Below are 25,899 nucleotides of genomic sequence, written 5' to 3' on the forward strand. Positions count from 1 at the left end.
GCACCTTTTTTTTTGTTGCGTAATTTGTCGAGGGGCTTTGGAAGCTTAATTAGTTGGATGATTGTTCGTGGGAGGGGGGTAATAAGAAATAAATACATTTGGAAATGGTTTTTTTACACGCTTTATATTAGCTTCACCTGTATGTATGTTTGTAACTTTTACATTTCATATCGGGATCTGTATTTGAGGGAATTATCAACATTATTGCTTGATCTATTCGTGGGCAGATGGCGCTATTCGTAACCTCCTTCATATAGTTCGAACTCACTTTACATGTATTCCTTGGGCTTGGTAGCTGATTTTCAGGTTCCCTCTCCGGAGGGAACGGCTGCTTGATCCCAAAGTTTAGATGAAATGAATATAGTTTTAAAATTAAAAAACACGCTTTTAAAGAACATCGAACTAAAAAGTTGAAAATATTTTTTTTAATAATCTCAAAACAATAACGAACGAAAAATACTATTGGGAAAAAAATGGGCGCTTTATGCCATATTTTTTGTCGCCCGTCGATTTTTTCACAATAATACTAGTATTTTTCGTTTATTGTTTTAAGCTTATTTAAAAAAATATTTTTTACTTTTTAGTTTGATGTTCTTTACAAGCGTGTTTTTTAGTTTTTTAAACTATATTCATTTTTTATGTACAACACCCAATTTGTTTTTAGAACTTTAGTTATCCGGGCTGGTCAGCCGTGGCCCAATGGAGAGATTAACTCTGAACGTTTCGTCCATAGCTGGGCATCTTCAGCGGTGGTTGGCAGCAACGCGCTGCGACATTCTCGTCGATACACTCGTTAATAAGACCCTATGTAGTGTGTCACTGATACTTATAGATAGATAGTAGTGTTCAGGACCTTTCCTGATTGTCTCGAGCATCGGCGAAGAGCTGGTTACCATGTTTTGTCGATCTTCGTGATTTATACAATATCGCTGACCCGATACAAACTACATAGGATCTTATGAACGAGCCTACTAACGAGGAGTTCGTACGCATTGCTACCAACCACCGCTGAAGATGTTCATTGCAGTTATGGGCGAAACGTTCAGAGTTGATCTCTTCATTTTACCACGGCCACCCGCAACCGGAATAATCAAAGATCCCTCTTGACTCACTTCCGACCCGGTTTTTTGTCAAGGTACTGACCAATATATGTACTACCAGCTATATCAGAGTATACATATGTATATTACTGGAGTTCTTTCCCAACACCAAATCCTTATTTTTAACACCTCGACACGTGTCGAGGAAGATTAAACTGTAAACTGTAAACAGTTTAATCTTTCTCTTGAAGATGATCACTTGGTGATCGAAACACGTGTCGAGGTGTTAAAAATAATGATTTCGTGTTGGGAAAGAACTCCAGTAATATTCATTACTACACCAAAGGTTCCGAACAGTGCATCATAAGTATACATAGGTAATTTGTTGAAGATTCCTCTTGCAACCCGGTTTCTTATTAAGATACCGGCCAATATCTGTACTACCAGCTATACCAGAGTATAAATACGTAGTCTGCTGAAAATCCTTCTGACCCTCTTGCGACCTGATTTCTTGTTAAGATATTGGCCAATATCTGTACTACTAGCTATACGTAGTCAATTGAAGATCCCTCTTGAACCTCTAGCTTACTGATTTCTTGTCGAGATACTGACAAATATTGGTACTACCAGCTATACGGGAATATATTTATTCTTTTGAAGATACCTGACCCTCTGGCGACCTGGTTTTTTGTCAATATACTGGCCATACCAGCTATACCAGAGTATATATACGTAGTCTGCTGAAAATCCCTCTTGACCCTCTTGCGACCCGGTTTCTTGTTAAGATACTGGCCAATATATGTACTACCAGCTATATCAGAGTATACATACGTATATTACTGGAGTTCTTTCCCAACACCAAATCGTTATTTTTAACACCTCGACACGTGTTTCGATCACTGTTTAATCTACCTCTTGAAGATGATCACTTGGTGATCGAAACACGTGTCGAGGTGTTAAAAATAACGATTTGGTGTTGTGAAAGAACTCCAGTAATATTCATTACTACACCAAAGGTTCCAAACAGTAGTGCATCATAAGTATACATACGTAATTTGTTGAAGATTCCTCTTGCGACCCGGTTTCTTGTCAAGATACTGGCCAATATCTGTACTACAGCTATACCAGAGAATAAATACGTAGTCTGCTAAAAATCCTTCTTGACCCTCTTGCGACCCGGTTTCTTGTCAAGATATTGGCCAATATCTGTACTACCAACTATACGTAGTCAGTTGAATATCCCTCTTGAACACCTAGCTTACTGGTTTCTTGTCGAAATACTGACAAATATTGGTACTACAAGCTATACCGGAATATATTTATTCTGTTGAAGATACCTGACCCTCTGGTGACCTGGTTTTTTGTCAATATACTGGCCATACCAGCTATACCAGAGTATATATACGTAGTCTGCTGAAAATCCCTCTTGACCCTCTTGCGACCCGGTTTCTTGTTAAGATACTGGCCAATATCTGTACTACCAGCTATACGAGAGTATATAGTCTGTTGAAGACCCCTCTTGACCCTTTTGCGACCCGGTTTTTGTCGAGATACTGACAAATATCTGTAGCACCAGCTATACCAAAGTTTCTTGTCAATATACTGTATCAGATGCGACCCGGTTTCTTTTGAAAACCATCTTTGGTGTTGCAGATCAAATGCATGATCAGATGGGGCAATAGCGATTCCCCTCTCAGTTAGTGGTTGGATTCGTAATCCAACTATTTTCCCAAAATTGTTTATCGTCAGTATTTTCTTGTCTATATAAACGACAGAGAGTCTTCTCCATTATGAATTTGGTGGAATTTTCGCCCGAAGATGATTGCGAATATTAACAATCGAAACGTTCTGAGGTAACTCGATCCCAAATCTAATAATGTTTGTTGACAATGCAAATTGGAACATGTAAAAGTAACATGAAATGAAACAAAATGTAACCAATTACAATCGTATCGATTATCATTCATATCGATGATGCCATGTAAATGTCCCATTTTTCGTCCTGATATCTCTGTTTACGATAATTTCATTGAATCGTTTATGTTACGATACGTATTTATGTTGAGTGATATTTACGACGATCGTATAAATAATCTATAATGGAGGGGTTGCTATAATTTACGTCGGAATCTGTAATAAATACCGTACTTTTACGATTGTTCTTTATTGGATCGAATCACGATCGGGATGGCAAGCTATGAAAGGGTCTGTTGACAGGAACGATTGGAATCTTTCCAAATATGAATATAATGAAGGGCGAAGAACTGAAGTCGTTGAAATAATTCAAGTCGGTTTTCTTTTCTTTACTGGAGAGAATCCGAGTCGGTTTTTTACAATAACTTTAACCTATTGAATGTATTTTACTGAATATCTCGAGATAGGTGTCCGTTAGATGTCTCTCAAGATGAGGGTGTTTCTAAGATACCTCGAGTGAGAGAGATGTAGGTGTTCCTAAGATATGTCGAGAGATGTGATAGGTGTTTCTAATATATCTCGAGAGATAGGTGTTCCTATGATATCTTATGAGATATGATAAGTGTTCCTAAGATATCTCGAGAGATGTGATGGGTGTTCCTAATAATTTTCTGGAGATAGAGGTGTTCCTAAGATATCTCGAGAGGTGATAGGTGTTCCTAAGCTATCTCGAGAGATGTGATATGTGTTCCTAATAATTCTCTGAAGATAGAGGTGTTCCTAAGATATCTCGAGAGATTATAGGTGTTCCTAAGATATCGCAAGAGATAATAGGTGTTCCTAAGATATCTCGAGATATATGATAGGTGTTCCTAAGATATCTCGAGAGATGTGATAGGTGTTTCTAATAATTGTTTGAAGATAGAGGTGTTCCTAAGATATCTCGAGAGATGTGATAGGGAGTTCCTAATAATTCTCTGGAGCTAGAGGTGTTCCTAAGAAATCTCGAGAGATGATAGGTTTTCCTAAGATATCTCGAGAGATGATAGGTTTTTCTAAGATATCTCGAGAGATGATAGGTTTTTCTAAGATATCTCGAGAGATGATAGGTTTTCCTAAGATATCTCCAGAGATGATAGGTTTTCCTAAGATATCTCGAGATATATGATAGGTGTTCAAAAGATATCTCGAGAGATGATAGGTGTTCCTAAGATATCTCGAGAGATGATAGATGTTCCTAAGATATCTAGATATATGATAAGTGTTCCTAAGATATCTCGGGATATATAGGTGTTACTAAGATATCTCAAGAGATATGATAGGTGTTTCCAAGATATCTCGAGAGATACAGGTGTTCCTGAAATATCTCTCGAGATATAGATGTTTCCAAGATATTTCGAGAGATATCTTAGGAACAGCTATATCTCGAGAGATGTTGGCATGTTGCTGTACAAGACCCTTTGATCGAGGAAAATCATTTTTGATTCAAAAACTGTATTCACCATTTTGTCAGATGAATCTACCGACTACAGTTCCTTGATCACATATATCTTTTCAAGTCTTCAAGTGGCCATCTTGTGTTTCAGACACATTGGAGTATACTGTTCGTGAAAGTTCCTGCTGATCCATAAAAAGGGATACAATGGACTGTTCGGAATGGGACCTTGATCACTGTTCAAAGGTCTCATGTCACACTTTGCTACTTCCAGACTTTCGAAAGTATCGAAAAATCTAGTGTCATGTCCCGCCCTCAACAATCTTAAACCGTTTTGGATTCATTGTACGCCAGTTTTACCTAGAATGAATAAACTCTAGTTATTCAACTTCATCGAAATCGAAATTAGAGATGCTCATTTGTTTGATTCACTCTAATTTCAGTTAACTCTTCTAACGTAATTTTTGCTGAAAAATCTGGAGGTATCATTTCGGGCGAACAAGGTGGCAAGTAATTAATTTATTTGTTGATGGACAGAGTGATCTTAGTAATTCGTGGTGCTCTTGATTAAAACGTGATCAAACAAGGAGGAAATTGGAACTCCGTTTCAATTGCCTCCAATACTTCATTAAAAAAAATCTACACTCCTCAAAATTCAAATTCAAAATGGTTTTCGAATATTTCATATTTAAAATTTCTTTTTTCATCAATATATTTATTGAATGTTTTGAGTTGACAATTTCGCTACAGTGTAATCTCATTGTTTTTTTAAATTAAGAGATTCTAAAAAAAGGACTTACTTGAGCACTATTGAAATCTAGAATATTATTTTTCCCAAGGCTTGAAAAAATTGTTACCATATAGTGACTGTCTGAGCGACGGCTGAAAATCATAAACAGATCCACGCTTTTATAAATGATGACAATGTTTTCTGTATTTTCAGATAACTTTATGCCATTTCTAATGAAAACTCTATAGACATCATTTCTGATGTACGAGGTGGCCAGTGATTGAATTCTCTATTAGTGGTAACTTTGTGACTATTTATCTAGTTTAGAAATTGTTCAACGTAACCGAACAACTAACCAGTAGGATTTCAACTTCATTAATTGATCTCCCCCGACAGAAACGAGAATCTCCGCCGTAGAAACATCTGAAAAGCAGTCAGTAAGTTGATACTACAACATCGACGATCTAATTAATCTGATAACAATTGCTGAACTCGCTCTGGTAATTGTAACGGAGGTGTTTTCATCATTTGCGGCAAATATTAAATTACCCGATATGAATTATTCATAGGATCGATTACGAGTTTCGGTCCGCGGTTTCCGGACAGAGAGGATTAATTTGTTACGGCCGGCGGGTTGAAAACTTTAATTTACTTCGTGAATAAATGATTCTGTTATGATAATCGGGCGTTCGCTAGTTTCGTTTGATGGGCTTCGTGAATTTTCATGTGGTCTCGTGGTGGTGATGATCGGCCAAAAAGGGATATTGCCTCTGGTGTCGATGTTGTGAACTAGGGACAAGTACATTTTTTCAATTAACACGCTTTTATTAGCTTCGTATGTCTGTATGTATGTATGTATGTTTGTTTGTTTGTTTGTAAGTAACTCTCAAGCTCGGGATCTGTATTTGACAGAATTATCGGCATTATCATTAACAAATCAATAGCAAACCATATTCTAGAACCATTAAAATACTTAATAAATAGTTGTTTCGAGGCTAGTATTTGGTCGTCAGACTTTAAAGAGTCACTCATAATTCCTTTATACAAAAAGGGGGACCACACCATAATCACAAACTACCGACCTATTTCTCTTATAACACACATTTCCGAAATTTTTTAAAAAGCTATAAAAAATCGTTTTACCTTCATTCTTGAATAAATATAATATAATTTCTAAACATCAATTTGGCTTTCAAGAAAAGAAATCCACCGAAGACGCAATATTGACTTAAATAATGTCTAAAATAACCACAACACTTAATGATAGCAAACAGCGTCTTTGCGTATTTATAGACCTTTCCAAAGCATTCGACACGGTTCATCACGGTTTGCTTTTGAGATCGCTTGAAAACATAGGTGTAAGAGGACAGAGCCTGAAGCTCTTCGAAAATTACCTCTCAAATAGATACCAACGAGTGAAACTCGACCAAGTTGTCAGCGAAACGAGAAAAATTGAATTCGGAATACCACAAGGTACTGTCTTAGGACCCATTCTTTTCAATATATACGTGAACGAACTATACTCTCTTGAAAGTGATGGATTTATTCTTGGTTTCGCTGATGATACAGCAATACTTTATACTGCTGATACCTGAGAGGCACTCAAAGAAAAAACTCAAAATGACTTTAGTAAAATAACATCATTTTTGAGTAGTAAACTACTCACAGTGAACTTAGAAAAAACAAGCTACGTCCCTTTCAGCTGTAACAGAACTGGTTTACCCATATTCGATAACTTAATAGTGAACATAAATGACAAGCCATGCCATATCTCGCTACTCAATGAAGTTAAATATCCGGGAGTCATGATCGATTCAGACTTACGATGGGATTCTTATATAAAATATTTTATCAATAAACTACAGACTATTCTATATAGATTCAAATATCTGAAAAACATATCACCAACCCACCTACTAAAAATACTATACCACGCACTAGTAGAAAGCCATTTTTGCTATGTAATACTAGGATGGGGAGCTGCAGCGAAATCCTACCTACATCTTCTAGAAATAAGTCAAAAACGGTTTCTCAAGCTCATTTTCTCAAAAGATCGACTATACAACTCAGATCAAGCGTGTTTTTTAGTTTTTTAAACTATATTTATTTATCTAGCTAGTCATTACGCTGTTGTGGTAACTAACTGGTGTATATTAATTCTTCAAGTGAATTGGTGGAGATTTGTTGATTATCACTTTAAAAATCTGTTTAAAATCTGTTTTTCCGTTAATCAGCTGTCGCTCCCATACGAATGACAACTCTCAGAAGTTTGCTGGATTTAAATGAAAATGAGCGATTCAGAATCAAGTTCAAACCATCAGTGTTCGTCAATATGAGTTGTGGGCCATATACGCAGTGACATCAATTTTCATAATTTTTCACATGAAGTTGTTGGAGGTGAGAATTATTTTAGGATTGAAAGAAATTCCTAAATAAATATGTCGGAAATAAGAAAAATTGTCTCCACTATTTCAGACATTTTTTATGATTGAGAAACATTTACCAAACGGGTTTCACTTCTGAAAAATTTGCATTACTCTAGCCTGAAACTCAGTTAATTAATTGTCAACGAAAAAATAAATGTTGATGCAATACGACTAAATTCAGGAATCATAAGCAAGTATAAAAACGGATATAAATCAACAAAAAATATCAAAAACTAATTGGAACTCGGTTCAGAAAATCTGGAGAGTTTATATCACTTCTGCGAAAAACTAAAAGCACCTTTGAAAATTCACATAATTCAAGAAAAATATTCACTCAACACCAAGATGGATATTTTGCTAAACAACATACATTAAAACAAATCACTTCTCTAAAATCCGAAAATGTTCACTAAGAGATAATCCAGTGAAAATAGTTCAACTTGGTGTTTGATTTTTAAAATGTTATGTACTGACACGGCTGAAGAAACCGCTAATTTGTTTCCCTATACTCCACCTAAAAAAATCATATACCAGCCGCACATTATTAAAAAAATAAAATAATATTTCGGTGGTTCCTTAGTGTGACTCTGTATAAGCAGCTTTGTCTGGGAGATCACGTACACTAAGCGTGATAATGTTTTGGAGCACTTTTCTGCTCAGATAGACAAAGTCCAGTGGAAGTTGGGATGATTTTGCAACATTACTCTGTTGACGGACTTCGAATAGCCATGATGCTCCTTAGGTGGCTCGGAGAGTTATCGACATTGCCTACCCAGAACACAAGACCAATGACCAAGTTGTCGATACTGAAATGTCATTATATTTGACATCATAACATAATTATTTTTCCTTTCTCAAGTTAAATTCAGTCCCTTGTACATTCGGTTGCGGGCATAAATCGGTAAGATTTTGCAACACCGTATTTCGAAAAAATAAACAGAGATAGCTTTAGTGACATCGTATATTTTTGCAAGATGAGTAATGGCGGCATATCTCCATATCTGCTACTACATGGCATTTATCGAACGAGAACATTAATCATTATTCAATGAAGCCGATAAGTCGTGTGTAATTGCCATGACGATGCATTATTAATTTATGCTAATTATTTGTCGGCTTCTCCTTGTCGTTTATCACATTCTGAGCACATATTTTTGCAAGTACAACCAGCTATTCGCGATCAAATGATAAAGAATTCACTTCATCGGTATTGAAGGGAGGATAGAATGAAGTAATGAGTGAGTAAAGTATAAAGTATGTTCTGAAAGATCGTTAACAAATACCATAGGAAATGGAAATGATATTGTGACAAGAATATAAATTTTCAACTAAGACAGTATGTTATCTAGTGAAAAAGTATGGAATGACGTCAAAAAATATACTAATCACAAAATTATTGTCATCAATTAATGAACGATGCTCATGTAAAGGTGTTTTTTGTCAACCATGTCAACATTTCAGTATTTTTGAGCACTTAAAATTTTATGCAAATTTTTTGTCAATTTTTTTCGATAGCAGAAAACTACCAAACACGCAAAACACTTCTGAACATTCACCTTATTTTTTTAATATTCCTGGTTTATTGAGATAGATAGAGCGGTTTCTATAGAATGATTTTTCTCAAATCTTTCTGCCTCTCCCTCATAAATAATTTACTATTCTTGTAGCCATATTACAATTCGAACGTAATGAATGGGCTTGTTTCAGGATTCTTGGTTTATAGTTCACTTGCTAGAAATTTTAAATTGAGAAACAGTGCACTTTGTTTCATCTATCTAAATACCGTAGTTTTTCCGTAATAAATTATTAAAAATCGAATGTGGTAGGGTGGTGACGTCACGGCTCTATTCCCGCTTCTTGTTCGATTGATCAATAGGAACAATAGAAATAATCAACATTGCCAAAACTTCGAAAGATTAAAAAATATTTACCTAAACTATGATTTTATACAATATTTAATAATATACAGTTATAAAAATCAAAAAATATAGCAAACTAGATTAAAGAATAATTTCAAATATTCTATTTATTCTACAAACCTCAATCTGTGCAACTGCAATTACAAAAAAAAAACGATTCCTACATACATACCTCTCATCAAATTCAATATTTTCGTCCCCCTTTCATTTATAGTCACTTTTTAAATGATTTCTATGTAGTCTTGTATAATGTCACCTCACAAACCACAAGAGGAGACTAAATCATCTGTCGGTAACAAATAAGACAGATGGGTATCCGCGGCTAAGCTAAACATTGGAGACGGGAGTGGGTTAACCAATTAGCAAATTTCAAATAGATCTTAATGGGCGCCAGGTAAATTTAATCCTCCAGATACCCTAAATAACTTACAATATCAATAACTTACTAATTAATATTGGAAATAAAAGATTAGATCCCCAATATGACTTATTCAGCAATCCTAACTTACATGGATTAACCGACAACGCTTCTAAGACAACAATGCGATATTCACACTACTACGCGATGTTCAAATGTCAATACAAGAGCGCGGTGTATATAACCACAAATTCAATCAACCATAAATTTAGGTTGTAACGATGCTTAAAAGAAAACTACAATACGTCAAGTAAAACTACCACGAAAATTGAGTAAGTGAAATCGTAAATACTAGTATTGGAAGGTAAGACAATATCGTTTGCGCCGAGTGAGCTCAGGCGTGGGCGCATCGGTGTCAACAAGCAATTGTAAAAGGAAGAAAACACCTCAATTTGCGTTTACAAATGAAACAAAACACGTTGCCAACTAGCGGTGAATTCAGCCAGAAAGGAAATCACTATATCAAACAGGTAACAATAATCAAAAGGGCAAACAATTATTTAAATAACTCAATATTACACAAATATTCAAATAAATCAATTACAACTTGCGTGCTCATTTTGGGCCACCCAGTATATGGGGTTAGGCTACCCCGTAGTTCGACGGAGGTGGATCACCCTGTAGTATGGCGGAGATGGATCACGCTGTAGCACCGCAAAGATAGACCACCCTTTAGCACCACCAAGATAGATCACCCTGTAGGGCACAACAAGCTGGACCAGTAATGGATCACCAAACAGGACCCAAAAAAAAATAAATTGTAGAAGAATTGTAGTTCTTTCTTTTCAATACCTTCACCCATTTTGTTCTCATCATTTTATTCTTTGGGAACCTAAACTCATTGTATGAAATAACTCACTTATAAATCAAAATAAATACTTATAAACGCACAATTAAAATCAGTACAAGAATGCACCATATTAATATTCAAATATGTCTCTAAAACACTTTTGAAACATACACAAACTAAACTCGATGAAAAAACGAACTGTACCTACGCGAGCTGGCAGCTAAGAAAAAGTTGAAACTCAATGTTGCAAAAACAAGCAGAATGGATCCGATATGACATACATTTTCAGTGCCGAATAAACCAATGAATTGTGATATGGGTACTACATTTTCCTGAGAAAATCAATGATCAATTAAAAGTTTCTGTAATTATTCATTCATTTTTTTTAATAAAGCTAGCAAACAATAGTATTTGCCTTCATAACTGATATAGTACAAGTTATATCTAAATATGATTCTAAATAGAATTAAACGAGCCGTATTTTCAAATGGTTTTCGAATGCTCATGAACCCTAATAAAATAAATCAATTATGCATTCATGCCACCCATCAAAAATAAGAAATTTAACGTTACTGGTATATTAGCCATATTGTCATCCAGTCAGCCAGCGCCCTCTGTAATGCCAGCGCTCTTTCTAATGTCAATAGTTTCCACAAACTTCGTAGTTTTGTTAAAATAATTTCAAAATGAAGAATGACAAATTGAAATGGTTGGTGGTATATTTAGTAGTTCCCTTTTATTTATATGACGTTCATTTCAGACTTTGTCTTTTATGGAAGGGTGGAAAGTTTTGATTTAACCTTTATTTTCTCTCGGCCAAGGAGTAGTATGGTGCCTGAAAAGAGAAGCAAAAATATGTACAGTGAAATATAGAATTACTCCAGAACATATCAATCCAAAAATAACCTGAAAAAATATTTTTCGGAATGTAAACTAATGACACGGAATATACAGCACCCGCCGAGACCTACCTTTTACAAAAAAACCTTCTTCAATTAGATAATTGTAACAATTGTATTCACACCGAGTTGACAAAACAACAAAAATGGCGTCTGTCAAATTGGATCATCAGATCTGTGATTGGATATTAAAAACCAATACACTTGGCAACTCCGCTCTAGACACGATCAATTTTATTGGCTAACAGACACGCGGCCAATTTAAATTCTTGCTTTTCGAACTATTCTTTTTTTCTGCAAATATAAAGAGATTTTGGGCCCGATTAGGCTTGATAAGTATAATATACCTCTAACTCCATCAGTCTATAAGCAAACCAGTATCATTTTCCATAGCATGAAGCAAGCCCAGTATTCAACTGAGTAGTATTTGAGTAGATAGGTAAACACAATCTGAATTTAATTTTTTTTTCAAAATTATTAGGCGCCCTCTTTTAATAAAAAAATTCACTGGTCCCTGCTTTTGGATGCTGTCCCAGAAAACGGTCAACCAGACCGTTAGATTTCGAGCAAGCTGTTTCTTCAGGTTTTTTTTCGAGCAAGAATAAAAAATCTAACGAATTATCGTTAAATTTTATATCATTAAAGAAATAATAGTTTTTTTCAGGCGATTGCCGAGAATAGAAAGTAATGTATGTAATGTTTGTTTATATTTGCAATTTTTCTAATTCTATTCTCGAGAATATGAACCCGAATTTGACATCTGATGAACGTGCCAAATAATTACTCTTTTTCGAAACTTTTGTGTTTTGAAAAGTTCGATATGTGATAACTTTGAGGTGTTATGGGAGTGCCACAAAAGGATATTCACGTGTGGAGATAGAATAAGTAGAATATGCGGTCTTCGCGAACATAATGACAATAAGAAAAGCAAAAATGTCTCTGTGGTCATTTCGGATAGAGCACTAGTATATGAATATGCTGTAGAGGACCAATCCCAAATTTCTCCTAAACATGTAAAAAAAAGTTCGTATATTTATATTTTAGTGAAAGAATAGTCTCGTTAAACTTCGCCAAGTGGATAAAGATCCTTCATTAATATTATTATTTTCCAAAGGGTGAGTTGGTTGGGTTCACACCGTGGGGTAAGTGATCATTGGGTCCGACAATCAGATGCCCTAAGCAAACGCAATGAGCTAAGAATGACAGCCCTCTGCATTTGTCTTGTTTTTGCTGTTAGCACCACGTTGAGAATTGAGGGAAAACCATGGGAGTTGAAACCAAGGGAATAAGCACTCAAATCGCTGAGTGTCGACCGAAATATGGTAAACTTATGGTAAGATAAATCGAAACGTATTAGTCGTGATTCAGTATTCGTAGAGTTCATTTCTGTTGAAAAGGCATTTAATGCTCGGTTTTCCAAATCAAAATGGTTCAGTGTTATGTGTTAGTGAAGCTCTTTGAAATGTATGTGCTGAAGAGCCGCATGAGATCTCATAAAATTAATCAACTTGACCAAGCTGTCCATCAGAGGGACATAGTTGAGAAATTTCTCTAATGTTATAATTATAACATTAGCTCAAATGATTTTAATTTTAAAATATCTTTTTTCCCCAAAACTTTTATGTGGCCCTAGAAAACGGCACTGTTTCATTTGGTCACCCTGAATTGTTTCGATTCTGAACCAACTGTTTCTTTACTTTTTTCCAAGCATAGAAGAAAAAACCGGACGACTGACTTATCTTAATATTAGGGAAGGAATAAAAGTCAGTCGCAGTAATTTGTGACAATAGACAACAATGTATCTGTAGCCTTTATTTATAATACCAGTTTTTATAACAATCAGACGCGTACGTTTGTGAAAATGGAGTTGAATTTGACTATAGATAAACATGGCAATCGTATTCTGATATTTCAAAATTATAAGTTTCAAAGAGTTCGAAGAAATTTCTCTACTTGTGAGGTGTCATGGAGGTGTGTCGTAAAGAAGTGTCCTCTAAGGATATTCACGTTCGGTGATAAGATAACTAGAATTAAAGGTGGAAACGAGCATTGTAACCATAAGAAAAGTAGGAGGCAGAGAAAAATTGCCTCATCTGTCAACCCGCATGAGTCTTCGGAAAATCCTTGTGCTGTACCTACTCAATCCCAAATTCCCCGTGAAAGTATAAAAGAAGTACGTATACCAAACAAGCCTTTGTGAAAGTTGATTCTTATTCATCAAACGTCTAAGTTGCAAGTTTGAACGTTAAGTAACCAAGAAACGATTTTTCGGGGAACACTCAAAACCTTTTTGAAGTGCTTGATCAAACCTTTATTTAATATATAAATATTACTGGAGTTTCTTAGTTTTTTCCCAACACTAAATCGTTATTTTTAACACCTCGACACGTGTTTTGATCACCAAGTGATCATCTTCAAAAGGAAGATTAAACTGGAAAAACTTGCAAGGCTAACCCTATTTATACCATACAGGTATACCACACCTTTGGTGTCTTAAATTAATTTTACAATTTGCCTTATCTATTAATTTTACAATGCGTCTAATTTAATCTAATATTTAAATGTTATATCTATATATAAACTCATTTTCAAGCTATATAAAAATTAATTTCAGAATATAGCCTATCTACGTGTCCTAAATTTATTTTTTACAATGTGTCCTTATGTAATAGTCAGTAAATCCAATAATATTATTTCAACAAGCTATATAGTATGCTATTTGGTATTGGTCTGTCATCGTTATTCATAATATTATTATGTTTACTTATTTCTACACTCTCATAGGCATCTAGTTGCCTGTTATTGTTAACTTATCTAACTAATCTTAATGAACTGAAGTCTATGGAATGGTTTTGTTACAAAATATGATGGGCGACTGCTGATTTTTCAGGTCTTCCATATTTTGAGTGTGCTAAGTGTTCCTTATATCTTACTTTGATAGATATTTTGTCTGTCCATAATATTTTGCATCGCAGTCCTTACATTCAATTTCGTAAATTCAGACTTATAAAAGCTACTATAATCTGTTCAATGATAGAGACTACAGCAGTATATCTAACTATCTATATATATATATATATATATATATATATATATATATATATATATATATATATATATATATATATATATTTCAATATTAAATTCTACAAAAAGGATTTGAAGCTTTATATCTTCTATTAAATATCTGCGAGCGCTTTCGACAGTTGGTAGTACTGTCATCTTCTAGGCACTCCTCAAAACAGTTTGAGGAGTGCCTAGATAATTAATAGAAGATATAAAGCTTCAAATCCTCACTCCTCAAACTGTTTGAGGAGTGCCAGAAGATGACAGTACTACCAACTCTCGAAAGCGCTCGCAGATAATTAATAGAAGATATAAAGCTTCAAATCCTTTTGTAGAATTTAATATTGAAACACTCAAAAAAAAGAAAATCAGTTGCATAAATCAAATATATATATATATATATCGGAAAAGTCTAGGGATATTTTTTAAAATGGCAATATTTTTTTTTTATATCGCTTTAGGGAAAAAAAATTGACGGGTGATTATTAAACGAATGTAACTTACAACAAAATTTATTAAATGGTCAAAAATACTGAGTGCGCATATAAGCAAAACTAAAAAAATATGGCTCTTCTTTGGCACCCCGAAAAAAAAATCATAATACAAAAAAAATTGGAATCAGTACAAATTATGGCCTCCACGCTGGTTTATTACGGCCCTACATCTATCGTGCATCGACAAAATGAGATTGTCAATGTCTTGTTAAGGTACATTTGCCCATTCGGCGATTAAAAGCTCTCTCAATTGAAACGTTGTGTGAATGTTCCCCATATGCGGAGTAATTCTTCGTTGAAGCATGTCCCACACATGCTCGATGGGATTCAGGTCCGGTGATTGTGCTGGCCATGGCAATACATCAACTTCTTCGTTGGTGAGCCAGTCAGTCACTAGACGCGCGACATGTGGACGAGCATTATCGTGCATTAGGTGGAAGTTTTCACCAACAGCACCAGCACGGACGGACGATAGGTAGAAGAATAGTGTCGAGGTACTGTCGAGCTGTGAGGGAGCGATTTGGAAAAACGAGATCGGTTCTGCCGCCGATCATGATTCCGCCCCATAGCATTACTGTACCACCTCTGTATGTGTGGACTTCCCGGACGTGTCTCAAACGTGCATTATTTCCAGGTTATCTCCACAGTCTTACTCGACGAGAATCTGGATGAAATCCAAATCTGGATTCGTCTGTAAACAAAACTGTGGCCCAATAATTTGCATCCCAGTTTTGATGTTCTTGACACCACTCTAATCTTCTACCGAGATTGCCTCTCGACAAAGGTGGACATCTAAGTGGCCTTCTGTTGTGGAGATCTGCTTCATGCAGTCGATTTCTGACAGTATCACGACCAATGGTTACCTGGTGCGTCTGCTGCAACACGTTAACCAACTCAGGTGCTGTGATTGTCGGTTGTCTTCTTGCGGTTAAGACCAAAAATCGGTCTTGAACTGCAGTTGTAGCGCGTCCTCGCCCTGGATGTTGTTCGGCTGGACTGCCAGTTTCACGGAAACGCCGCCACAATCGACTGATAACACTTTGAGAGACCCCCAAACGAAGAGCTACATCAATTTAATCGAAATTAAACGACCTCATGCATTTATTTTTATGATATTTAGTATGTTATAAAAATATCCCTAGACTTTTCCAATGTGTGTATATTACTAGTGCCATAGGCTTACTGCTTTCAAATTATTTACTTTCAACGAATTGAATAAATGAATTTATACGACGAAAATACAATATTTATTCTTGAAAAATGTCATTCATAACAAACAAAATAACAAATCTACTATGACAAATGTTAAAATATGTCCAGTAGTAACGAAGACATTCTCCAACAAAATAGGTATTTAGTTGTAGGCGATTGAAAAAACATTGTTTTTTTGATGGCGGTATAAATAGATATTCCTTTGAATAAACTGTCTACAGACACATCGCACCCATCAATAAAACCGACTTGGCTTTTTAAGCGGGGTTATTCGTGGTATTCTTCAGTTTACTTCGAGAGCGCGTTGAATAAACAGCTATACAACATGGAAGCTAGTTGCTCGGGAATCGTGAAGCGTCCGAAATTGTCACCATTAAATATAAATGAAAAAACAATTATTATGAATGTATATAATTATTTAACAATACAATAAATGCCCGAAATAAACAGTAAAGAGGAGTAGTGCAAAAATGCGCGAGTATGACTGGTGTCAATAGACCGACAATTTTTAGAATTCTCAAGGAACTCAAGGAAAACAACAACTTTTTCGAGCCAAAAGTATCCACTGGTAGAAAGTGTTTCTATTAGGAAAACTACACTCTTTTTACATAAAACACGAAATACTTACCTACATTAAATAAAGTTTTGTCAGTTATTCGTGAAGACAGTGTTTTCCTGATATAAGAAGAACTCGATTATAAAATCCAATAAGGAATATGAATCTTCATCTCCAAACCAACAAGAATATATAAAGTGTATCTCTCAGTGCAGCCACACTTTTCCACTTCCTGAAAATGTCAAAGTCAAAACCGAAACGTCGAACAACGCAAAATTTTGAACGCGGTTCAACTCGAAATCAGATGTTCAAATTTCTAACCGCGGAAATCTATTCTATTTGTATACTTATCTGGTGATGTTTCGAATACTTTATCCATCTTCATTATCAGTGTCAATGATAATAATAATATGAAATTTATTTACATCAAAAGACGAATCATAACTACAAATTATAATATTTTAATTTAAATAGGTTGGATAAAGAAAATGGATAAAGTCTTTAAAACGTCATCAGATGACATATTTCTTTTAATGTGCCCTTTCTACATTTGTATTTATTTGTAAATTTAATATTCTGATCATTTTATAGATCTGTAGAAGGTAACAATTCTAAATAATGAAAAACTATTTCAATTATAAATTGTCCTTAACAAAATCTTCTTCAGGAAATTATCAAATGTTCCGCCATTTTGTAGTGGGTGAAGATATTGATTTCAAATTTTTGGGTTGTGAAGTATTCGTCAGGAGCTTCAAAATGATGTGTCACAAGACCCCCTCTTTCTTCGGACACCATGTAGCAACGTTACTTAAATTCAGGGCGAGACGTTCGCAATCATTAGAACATGTTATATTGTGATAAGAGTTTTAAATCATCTGCGTATAAAAGGAAATTGACATCAATATCAGCTCCGATATCATTAATGAACATATTGAACAGTAGGGATAATAGATTTGATCCTTGTGGTACACCAGATGTGGCTATATATTCGATAGACTTGAGACCATTGAGTTGAACGTACTGCTTACGGTTGTAAAAATACGATTTGAAGAGGGTAATTAATTCATTGGATAACCCAAAAGTCGAAAGCTTGTTATGTTAATTTTCATTTCTCATCTTTGAATGTTCAATTTTTAATTCTTTGCTTATTTTTATGTTAGTGTAATTCAATTTCATGGGTTCTTGCTTAATATTATTGTTATTTTTTAGCTATTAATTTTAATTTCTCATTTGTATTGGTTCTTTTAGGAATTTCAAATCATTTTATATCATATTAGACAATGGAAGTCCGAACTGGTAAAACTGAACTTTAATTTCTTGTCACTTCATTAACTGAAAATGAAAAACGAATAAATACTACGACTGAAGAAAAGAATCGTTTATCACATTGCATTATACTTATCACATTTTAATTTTCATTTCTTTTATCCTAATTAGTGTCAATAAGATCACCGTGTGTGACTTATTCATTCACATATTTTAGGTAAGAAAGGAAAGCTATACCTGGTTTTCCTCAATGAACATTACAATAGGATTATACGTAGATATGCATATGTCCATTCATTAATCAAATATTATCATATACCTGGACAGTATTTAGAGGAATTTTGTAGATATTCTATTTTGTTTTACAGTGTACTTCAATTGAAAACTAGGCAAGTATCCAGTAATATAATAACAGTAATAATTCAAAAGGGATATAATTTATATATCTGCGTTTTTTCAAAGAGTTGTACAAAGTTTACAGTTGAAAAAACTGGATTTCAATTTGTCCCTTTTTCAAGTAAAACAAATTCATTTATGGATATTGATTTATGTATTATGTTCAGAAAGATCTATTTTGTTTTTGTATTTGAAGACTGTTACAGAATACTTTTACATGAAATTACATCGAACAAAAAACTGTTGTATAAAAATTTTACTATTTGGAAACGTAATAATTTTCTGAAAACCTGATGTTCATCACTTCTCTGGAAAGAAAGCATTTGTAAGTGCTATAAACATTGATGATTTCAAGAATAATTTCCTAATGAATAATGGTAACATTTTAGATTACATTAATAACATTACATTATCATTTTTTATTCTGTAGTGAACTGATTTGAAAGGTACTTCCAATTTTTTTTGTTTAAGCGACAAAGGTCATCTTCATCTGCATATGCATCTATCTATAGATGATTTGGGCAAGGATAGCCTGCAGATGAATAAAACTTTAAAATTTGAAGAAGATAATCTTCATTGTACATCAATGCAGGTATATTTATGTTTATATTATAAATATTTCATAATATTATTTCTTATTCATTTTGTGTATTACTTTAAAAGCGAAAATGTCGGTGTCATTCATAACAAGTGTCCGAGGAAGCCTTTTGTTGATCGTGAATAATTTCACATTTTGCAAAGATAGAGTATTGAAAAGTGGCGAAGTGTCTTGGAGGTGCAGCCAAAAGAAATATAGTTGTAAAGCGAAAGTTTACACCGTTGGTCCAGATAACGTATTTTTCCGAATGGTTGGAGTCCATAATCATGCCTCAGATAGGCAAAAATTGAAGAGGAAAGTGATATCTAATTTTTGTAAAAGAAACGCCGAGGACGTCAATTACATTAGGAAAAATGTACACAACAGTCGAAGGAAATTATTACGGGGATCGCTATCAAAAAAAACATGTGAAGAACGTGGTACTGTGAGTATGTATTACGAAAGACAAATGAAGGTGCTTTTTTTGTTTTGAACGATGTATAAATTAATATATTTGATTAAATTGAAAGGGGCTTTCACTATAGATGATATCTGATTCATAGTTTCATAACCAATGTTTGGAGTAGGTAGGTACATCGTGAATAAGAAAAGTGATTTTCGTATAATTCTGAATACGTCGATACTCCAAAAACTATAAAAATAGGTATCAACTCATTTGAGTGAAACTTTGATAAAAATTCATAAACAAATCAGATCTACCTATAACAACATTACTCCAGCATAGTCTAGGTCTAGATTATTGTTGAATAGAACTGGCTCAAGTAAACTTGAGATTGGTTTAATAAACAGATAAAATTCTTGATACACATTGGAAGAAAGCTATTTTCTATATTCTATATATAATCAATTTTTCATTCCTGTTTTGAAATTCTACTTATACGAATATTTCATATATACTTTGTTTTAGCATTTACTTTTATACATTTCTATATTCCATTATTTTTAATATTTATTTCATATATACTCTGTAATAAAAGCATTTCCTGTAACTGGGTACTCCTGTTGTATATAAATTGCCCTTTTTTATATTTTATATGAATTTCTACAAAATAAATAGGTCATCAATTGAAGAAGTTAATAGTAAGTACAGATCAAATAAAACCGATTCTTTTTCAGAAAATGAAAACTATACATTTGAATTTTTTGTTCTTTGTGAATATTACAATAATAACATCCTGGATATTATTTCTTTTCTAGGATTTATATCTGACACGAACCGTTTTTCATTTTAAATGAAATCTGGTACATACAACAAAAATTATACTTTGTAGTTTCTGTAGATTTTGGATATACCAAGAATCAGTTGTTTATCCAGAACGTAACTGGCAGCAACAAATTGTAACATTCAATGGAAAACTACAACAGAACCGGAGTTTCAAGAACTTTCTCGAAAATAAGTTGTTTGAAACTACAAAATTATTCGTACATTTCCCAGATTTGTTCTAGTTTTTATTAATTTTTTAATACTAATTAGCTATGATGGCATTACATTTTGGGGTTTTTATATTCGAAAATTTTGGGAAAGGTATTGAAATCTATACCTGTTTTTTCTCGAGGTACCCAGAAATATTAGGATTATACCTATTTCTATTACCTCGTTAACAGGTAGATAGGTTGAGGAATTTAGTATATACCCTACCATATTGAATCAGTCTTGAATTGAATATGCAGATGTAAAACAGAGGTACTACTATTCACCATTATGTATCAAAAATTGGCAAGTATCCAAAAAGTGTTCGATAATAGTGATATCTCCGTTTTTTTATAAGAATATATGCGTAATGATCCATGTGAATATAGTAGAAACTCTATTATTACGAGAGGCTAATTTCAAGCTATAAATTAGTGCTATTTTATCGCCGAGTAGAATTTTAGTCGATACTTTTTTTCAATCGAGTTAACTTAGAATCGTCAAATGTGCTTTCGGTGAATTACTTTATTCATCAGTAATAAGTTTGTGCGGCACGAAACTATCAAAAAAGTTGAACGACCTCGATGTTTTGCCTATTTCTACTAGACACCAATTTTGACAGTAAATCTTATATGAGCATAAACTATGCGAAATATCCTCAATATATAGACGTATCAGATTCTATATTGCAGATGACCATCCAGTAGTCATCTTGTCGCATAAACCAATGTGATAACTAACATATGTAAAGTCTAGAGGGATTAGTTTCAGAGTCGGAAGTGGCTATTTTGATCTTGTGCGTCTTTTCACCAAAGCAATGTGATACAAAAAGTAATCGAGGAAGGAAATCAGATCTACGGTTTCAGGTGGCTATCTATCATTTCTAAGCTGTTAACTTACTTTCTTTCGCTACTTGCGCACAGCAGATCTTATTTCCATCAAGGTATGCTTTCTATGAAGGTATAGTTCAAGCTGCAATATTTCAGTGAATTCTCATTCAATTTATTCGAAATAAGCGCCATTTGAAGCAATGCACTTTTGCCAACGTAACGTCAGTTACGTAACGTCAACGTAACGCCAACCTGATTGGAGAAGAACCTCACTTGCAACCTTGATAGTAAGGAACATCGAAGAACGGTTGGAGATTTGTCTCTCTTCTATAGATACTTTCATGGAAAGTATTCGAGTGATGAAAATCCATAGTAATTTCATAATTTCATTTGATCTCCACAAAGTTTGTGGAGATAAAATCGTGAGGTGTAGTTTATGAAAATAGTTGAAAGAACGTGGAATATACATTTCAAAAAATGTTACTATTATTTTGAGAAGGAACAAGAAAGTGGCATCTTTTTATAAAGTTGAAGGTGATGAGGAAAGATTTTTTTTTCATTTGATGAAAATAGGTAGCTGGAATTAGAATGAGTGTTTAGAATGTTCATTTAATGTATAAAAAGTGCCCTGCTCGTGAAATGATTTATGGTGTATATTTTGTATTCATCTTATTAAAAAAAGTTACCCAGTTATGATGATTATACGGGGGGCCCATGCGGTTTTCTATATAACTGTACAAAGTTGAATAAATATCGGTGTTAATTTGAACATTCTTGTTTCAGGAAGTGTCAGACGTTTGCGTAGGCACCAGCGTTGGAACCATCACGGAGCCAGATTGCCTTGGACCATGCGAACCCGGCACCAGCGTGACACTCGAAGGCATTGTCTGGCACGAGACTGAAGGAGGTAAGATTACAGCTCAATTCATTTTACATACTTGTATATTTACGATTTTTATGGCACGTCACAGATCTGATGAGCTTTCAGCCACCAAATCATGACTTAGATCTGTTACTGAGTATTCTAGGGATACAGTGAACAGGGCCAATCGTCAAATTGAAAATTAACCCCCAGACTACTCAGTAACATAAATATGATGTTATACATTTCTTCTCTTTTCACTACATTATAAAATATTTTTCATTATTATAAGCATGTCATTGTGGCCATGTGTTTCATTGGTAACATGTTACAATTTTCTTTTCTCCTTTATAAAATATTTTTTTCTCCATAATTTGATGATGAACCTATATAGGTTCGAAACATGTAGCGACAAACTCTGTTAACGATAATTTAGATATATTTAGCTGCAAATTGTCAGATATAAAGTCCCACTTCCTAAAATGATTGTTTTGTCACAAATAAAAAATATAAAATTGTAATCTTTATAGTCACTTGTTTGTGATGTATTTATTTCCTGCTCTGTAATTATTGCTCTGTAGATTATTGTATTACAAATAAATACATGAATATTATGTAGTTAAATGTCAATGTGTTCAGGAAATTATTAAAAGTTCCGCCATTTTGTAGTATAGTTGAAGATATTGCCATTATATTCTAGGAGCTTCAAAATGATGTGTCTCTAGACCCCCTTTCCATTTAATTTTTTTCCCAGATGACGCCCAGTCGCCATTTTTAAAGTTTCATCTGGCAATTTAACTTCAAAATAAAGTATTTATGCATTAATTTCATTATCCCAAATTTCAATTTTTTGAGTTGACGCGTTCTCAAAATAAAAGTAGGGGGCATTATATATTCGAGACGAGTGTACCATAATATTTTATTGAGTGCTAATCGTAGCTCGCGAAATTTGAATATTTACCTTATTTTTGGAATAGACCACGTATTTGTTCTGATATATCTAATGTTTATTATTTTCATTTCGCAGGAGTTCTAGTGGTTAACGTTACCTGGAGAGGAAAGACGTACGTTGGGACCCTGCTGGACTGCACTAGGCATGACTGGGCCCCACCTCGGTAAGCACAACTATTTTTCAAGATATATATAAAACAGTCAATTAGAGAAAAAGTTGTATCCAATGTACTACAATGTACAAAACTAAAAACAGTAATAACAACAGCGAATAAGCTAAACACAATATCAATTTCCGTCGAATCCTTCGATACTACAGCACTGAACGCTTTGGACGAGAATCTCATCCTAAGAGAAGTTGAAGGTTATATTATTCTACTTTGGCTTAACGTTGAGCTAACAGGCTCCTAATGCCTTTAAATCAAAATCTCTCGCCTAGCTGCCATTGGCAGATCAAGGTGAAGGCATAAAGTTTTGACAGATGCAAATGTTCCATTGGAACATGCTATGAAATGATACGTCAATAGCAGGCAAAGTTCAGCTCCTCACCTTCTTTTTGGATAACTCTCATAAAGATTTAACCATTTTTCAGACATCCAGTCTAATTTTTGAAAGGGTTTCAGTGTTAAATGTTACAAATGACAATTTTAGAGCTGCAGATGAAGGTGATAGAACTGCCCTTGTATTGTTGGAACTTTTGATAATATCAATCATCAGTTGCTCAATTCAGTACTTAATTATATTGGTTTCTCTTCAAAGAATCAATGAAGAACTATGTGATTATAAATTACAATATGTAGGAAAAAAAAGGGAGTTCCTCCAAAGAGCTTGTTGAATGTGGGGTACCTCAAGGGTCGATTCTCTGTCCTCTTCTCTTTTGTGTTTACACAAGTGGAATAAAAACCTGCATGGAAAATTTTTCAGATGTTTTTTTATGCAGCTGATATGCAGAACTATTTTTTTCAATCTAATCTCGCGAACTCCATTAAAAAGATAATGAACGCTTAATACAAATTACAAATGAATCCGAGACTAAGTCAAAAATCATGTTGATCGGAAAGAATTGGGAGAAAATAGAGCCAGATTTTCACATCAAAGTGGGCTATAAAACTATGCAATGTGTTTCAAGCGCGTCAAATCTAAGATTAATACTTGACAAGTACCACTTCAAGTGTTACAAGTGTGACAATTAACACTTCAAGTTAGGCTTATGGAATCTCTTGGTCTAAGTTACTCCGACAGAATCGAAATAATTCATAAATCGGCTTTGAAGGACATTTTTGATATCAGGAAATATGTTAATGTGTCACATAAATTATCTGAAATAATGTGGCTTACTGTGACTAACAGACGAAAAATGAATGAAGGGACTTATCTAAACATCATTCAATAGAAACAATCTTCTTATCTGATGATTGAAATGGAATACAAATCACCTTCGCCTTATAGTTAGGTCTAATTTCATCTCCATCCCACAGAAGTGTACTATTTCAACAAAGTTTTGAGGATAGTATATGTTATGTAATCATGTACCAGATATCTTTGAATCGTTCAAAAGCGGTACTAATAATTCCTTTATGACACTGAGCTCTATAAAACTCTCCAATTCATTTCTAGTTTTTCATCAGTAATATGAAAAATCCTTTTGTACAGTGTTGTTCCTATAATGATTATATGCTTAATGCAAAATACATTTTCTGTGAATAGCATGTGACTGAACTAGGAACAATTATAAATCGATTTCAGTTCCATTCTGCTACAAACTATTATTATTTTTTTCACCGTAGTGTGTGCTGGTCTGGCCCTATCCCCCGAAGCCCCGATACATTCAGGAGGGCGCTCCAGCATCATCAACCAACGACCACTCCCCACACCGTGGTGTAAGTGCTCATTGGGCTCGAGAATCATATGCCCTGAGCAAGCGCAGTGAGCCAAGAATGACAGCCTTCTGCATCTGTCCGGCTAAGATTTCTGTCTTACTACGGCAAGCCGGTATAATTTCAAGATTTGAGAGTAGAAAGGGCTTTATTCCACCGAGGACTCCAATAATCAGAACCATCTTGACAGAGTAGTCTGGATAGAGTCTGCGGAATTCGAAGAGAAAATCTCGATATTTTATCCGTTTTTCCTACTCTTTTCGGACAATATTAGTCTCGCCAGGAGCTGAAAACTCCACAACAAATATCGTTTTGCTCTGGTGGTCGAGAAAGACTACATCATGCTTATTGGTTTGTATGAGCCTGAGGGTGGGAAGCGAATAGTTCCAATAAATTCGTTACTTCTCGTTCCCCGCAACGGATTCAATATCCCCCTGAGCGTAGGGCAACACCGGTGTCTCGTCAATACCGAAAGAGTGCCGTAGATTGTAATATAGCCATCTTAGGGCCGCGTTATGTCGATGGATATAGGCCGAGACCGCATATTAGGGTCTCGGGCGCCTCGTGGCAGACCCTGCACCTTGTGTCAAGAACCTCTATACCCATCACGCGACTGCGGTAGACTAAGATGTTAAAGATACCATCCTGGTAAGCCATGATGAACCCCTCAGTTCTCGACTTCTGCCACTCGACGTGAGGAAAGCGAAAGTTAGGCGCTTTGATAAGCCAATGTCTTCAATGTTATTGAAGAAGACCCCATGCACTGGCCTATCCTTGTGTTTCCGCAGAAGTGAGGTGATCTCTGCGGC

General features: G+C 34.6%; 1 protein-coding gene across 6 annotated transcripts in view; it reads left to right on the forward strand.

The window, feature by feature from the left end:
• Positions 1-25,899, forward strand: part of LOC111516323 (uncharacterized) — a 124,398-nt gene that overhangs the window by 76,360 nt on the left and 22,139 nt on the right. For 5 of the 6 annotated variants that reach the window (XM_074181063.1, XM_074181061.1, XM_074181059.1 and 2 more), the window contains 2 exons: positions 22,184-22,307; positions 23,290-23,377. In XM_074181063.1, the coding sequence (XP_074037164.1) occupies positions 22,184-22,307; positions 23,290-23,377 (212 nt within the window). Of the gene's footprint in view, positions 1-13,326; positions 13,745-22,183; positions 22,308-23,289; positions 23,378-25,899 lie in introns of those variants that run through there. The other variant, XM_074181064.1, reaches the window with a different exon arrangement.

The sequence above is a fragment of the Leptinotarsa decemlineata genome, unplaced genomic scaffold, assembly GCF_025532065.1.
Source record: "Leptinotarsa decemlineata unplaced genomic scaffold, Ldec_3_MD MMD2_tig00026307_RagTag_RagTag, whole genome shotgun sequence".
In the NCBI taxonomy this organism is placed as follows: Eukaryota; Metazoa; Arthropoda; class Insecta; order Coleoptera; family Chrysomelidae; genus Leptinotarsa; species Leptinotarsa decemlineata.